Here is a 1,668-nt window from a genome sequence, read left to right on the forward strand (position 1 = left end):
CAGTAGAATGCCACCGTTCCTCGGAACCTCATGCGTCAAGTGACACCTTGGCCTAGGTAACATCTAACAAAGGGTATCTAAGAGATATATTCAATGTGGCTACCTGATTGGAGATCTTGTTGCTTGTATCCAGCTGCTTCTGCAGGGACTAGCGGAGGTCTTGAAATTCCTTTTGAAACTCTCCAGAGGTAAACACCACCCCCACCCTGCGTCAACAAACGGATGTAGACCCGAGCGCCCAAATCATGGGACCCTCTGTCAAAACAGGCCAGAAGAGTCAAAACAGGCCAGAAGAGCGCTTGGCAGCCCATTAAGCACGCTCTAGTGGGGGCTTCAAGGAGCACAACTGCCATGAGGACGAGCCCACATGCTGCAAATGGTTATGAAAACTGCAGACCCAAATGCCCACACCATGGGACCCTTTGTGAGATCAGGCAAGAAGAGCATTGGGCAGCAGGTTAACCAAGCTCTGGTGGGGGCTTCAAGGAGCACTGCTGCCATGCCGATGAGCCCACATGCTGCAGTTGGTTATGCTGGGGAACTCAAAACGCGTAGGTGCTGTGTTTGGCTGGGCCGCCCTTGGAGCTGTGTTGGGAAAGTATCTCAACCGAAACAGCACATGGGTAAGGTGCCTCAGTATACACTAGCAAAGGGGACACAGGTGGTACCTTTGCTTGGCGTGCCCTTGCAGCAATGTCCCTTGCATTGCAGCTCACACGACACCAGCACGGGTACCCCAGATCCGGAAAGAAGCACAGAACAACGAGACCTCGTAGAGAATTACCCTCCATCACCAAGTCACACAGCAGAACCCAACCCTAACTCACACTCAAGTGCCCTCACCTGGAGATGCACAACCCGTGCACACGGCTCGAGGTCTCATCAAGAACATCACCTCAATTTGCAACCCCAAGACCCGGGGACTCACAGCTCACAGCCTTCATTTAAAGAAATTAGAAAACCTAAGCACCACGAAAACACCCCATCACTTCACTTATCTCCAAGAAACCAATGAATACCCTACACCTCAGAAAGCCTTAGCTTCACCAACCTCTTAGGATCCTATCTTGATGAGTAACGGCCACCCACCCAACCACTTTAATCATACCAAGTACTGCTTCTTTATAAAAATTGACAAAATGAATTATAAAAAATAAAAACATTTTAGTCAGCAAAAAGAGAAGGCATCTCTAAAGCCTTTGCCCTTTGGGCAGGCCAAAAAGGCGTTTCTTTTGTGTAAGCACGCCCATAAAGTAACACATGTTATATTATTTTCTTCTCTTGATGGTTGGATGACATTGCTTGGCTGATAAGGGCTCTCTGCCTAGTCCTTGTCTTTATGTATAGCACAAAAGGTTCTTACCCAGGATGAGCTTAAGATGATGGAAACTCACTAGGTAGCTCTAAAACGCACCTTTTATTTTATGGTTATTTGGGGTGTGTGTTGTTCCTTTCATTCCATTAAGTGGTATTTTTGTTAATGATGTTCAAATGCCATACTACAATCTCTTCTATTGATTGTTATCGTTTATCAAAGCATTTGATTAGGATGACATGGTTAGGTTCCTTTTGAGTAGGTTGTGGAGTATGCGAAGAGTGGAATTGGGAAACTTCTCAACTTTACATATTTAGGAATTTTGGAAAAGATACACAAATCTGGGACAATTG

At 46.2% G+C, this 1,668-nt stretch overlaps 1 protein-coding gene across 1 annotated transcript; it reads left to right on the forward strand.

The window, feature by feature from the left end:
* Positions 1–367: 367 nt before the first annotated feature.
* Positions 368–1,015, forward strand: LOC147443616 (uncharacterized). Its single transcript, XM_086527693.1, has one exon. It carries the CDS (start codon positions 368–370, stop codon positions 1,013–1,015), a length of 648 nt encoding a protein of 215 aa, XP_086383819.1.
* The last annotated feature ends 653 nt before the right edge of the window (positions 1,016–1,668 follow it).

This window comes from Adiantum capillus-veneris, chromosome 13 (genome assembly GCF_014529385.1).
Source record: "Adiantum capillus-veneris isolate H3 chromosome 13, ASM1452938v2, whole genome shotgun sequence".
Taxonomy (NCBI): domain Eukaryota; kingdom Viridiplantae; phylum Streptophyta; class Polypodiopsida; order Polypodiales; family Pteridaceae; genus Adiantum; species Adiantum capillus-veneris.

Excerpts from the sequence above, each read along its gene's own strand:
- LOC147443616 (XM_086527693.1), top strand. The coding sequence starts at position 368 with ATGCTGCAAATGGTTATGAAAACTGCAGACCCAAATGCCCACACCATG.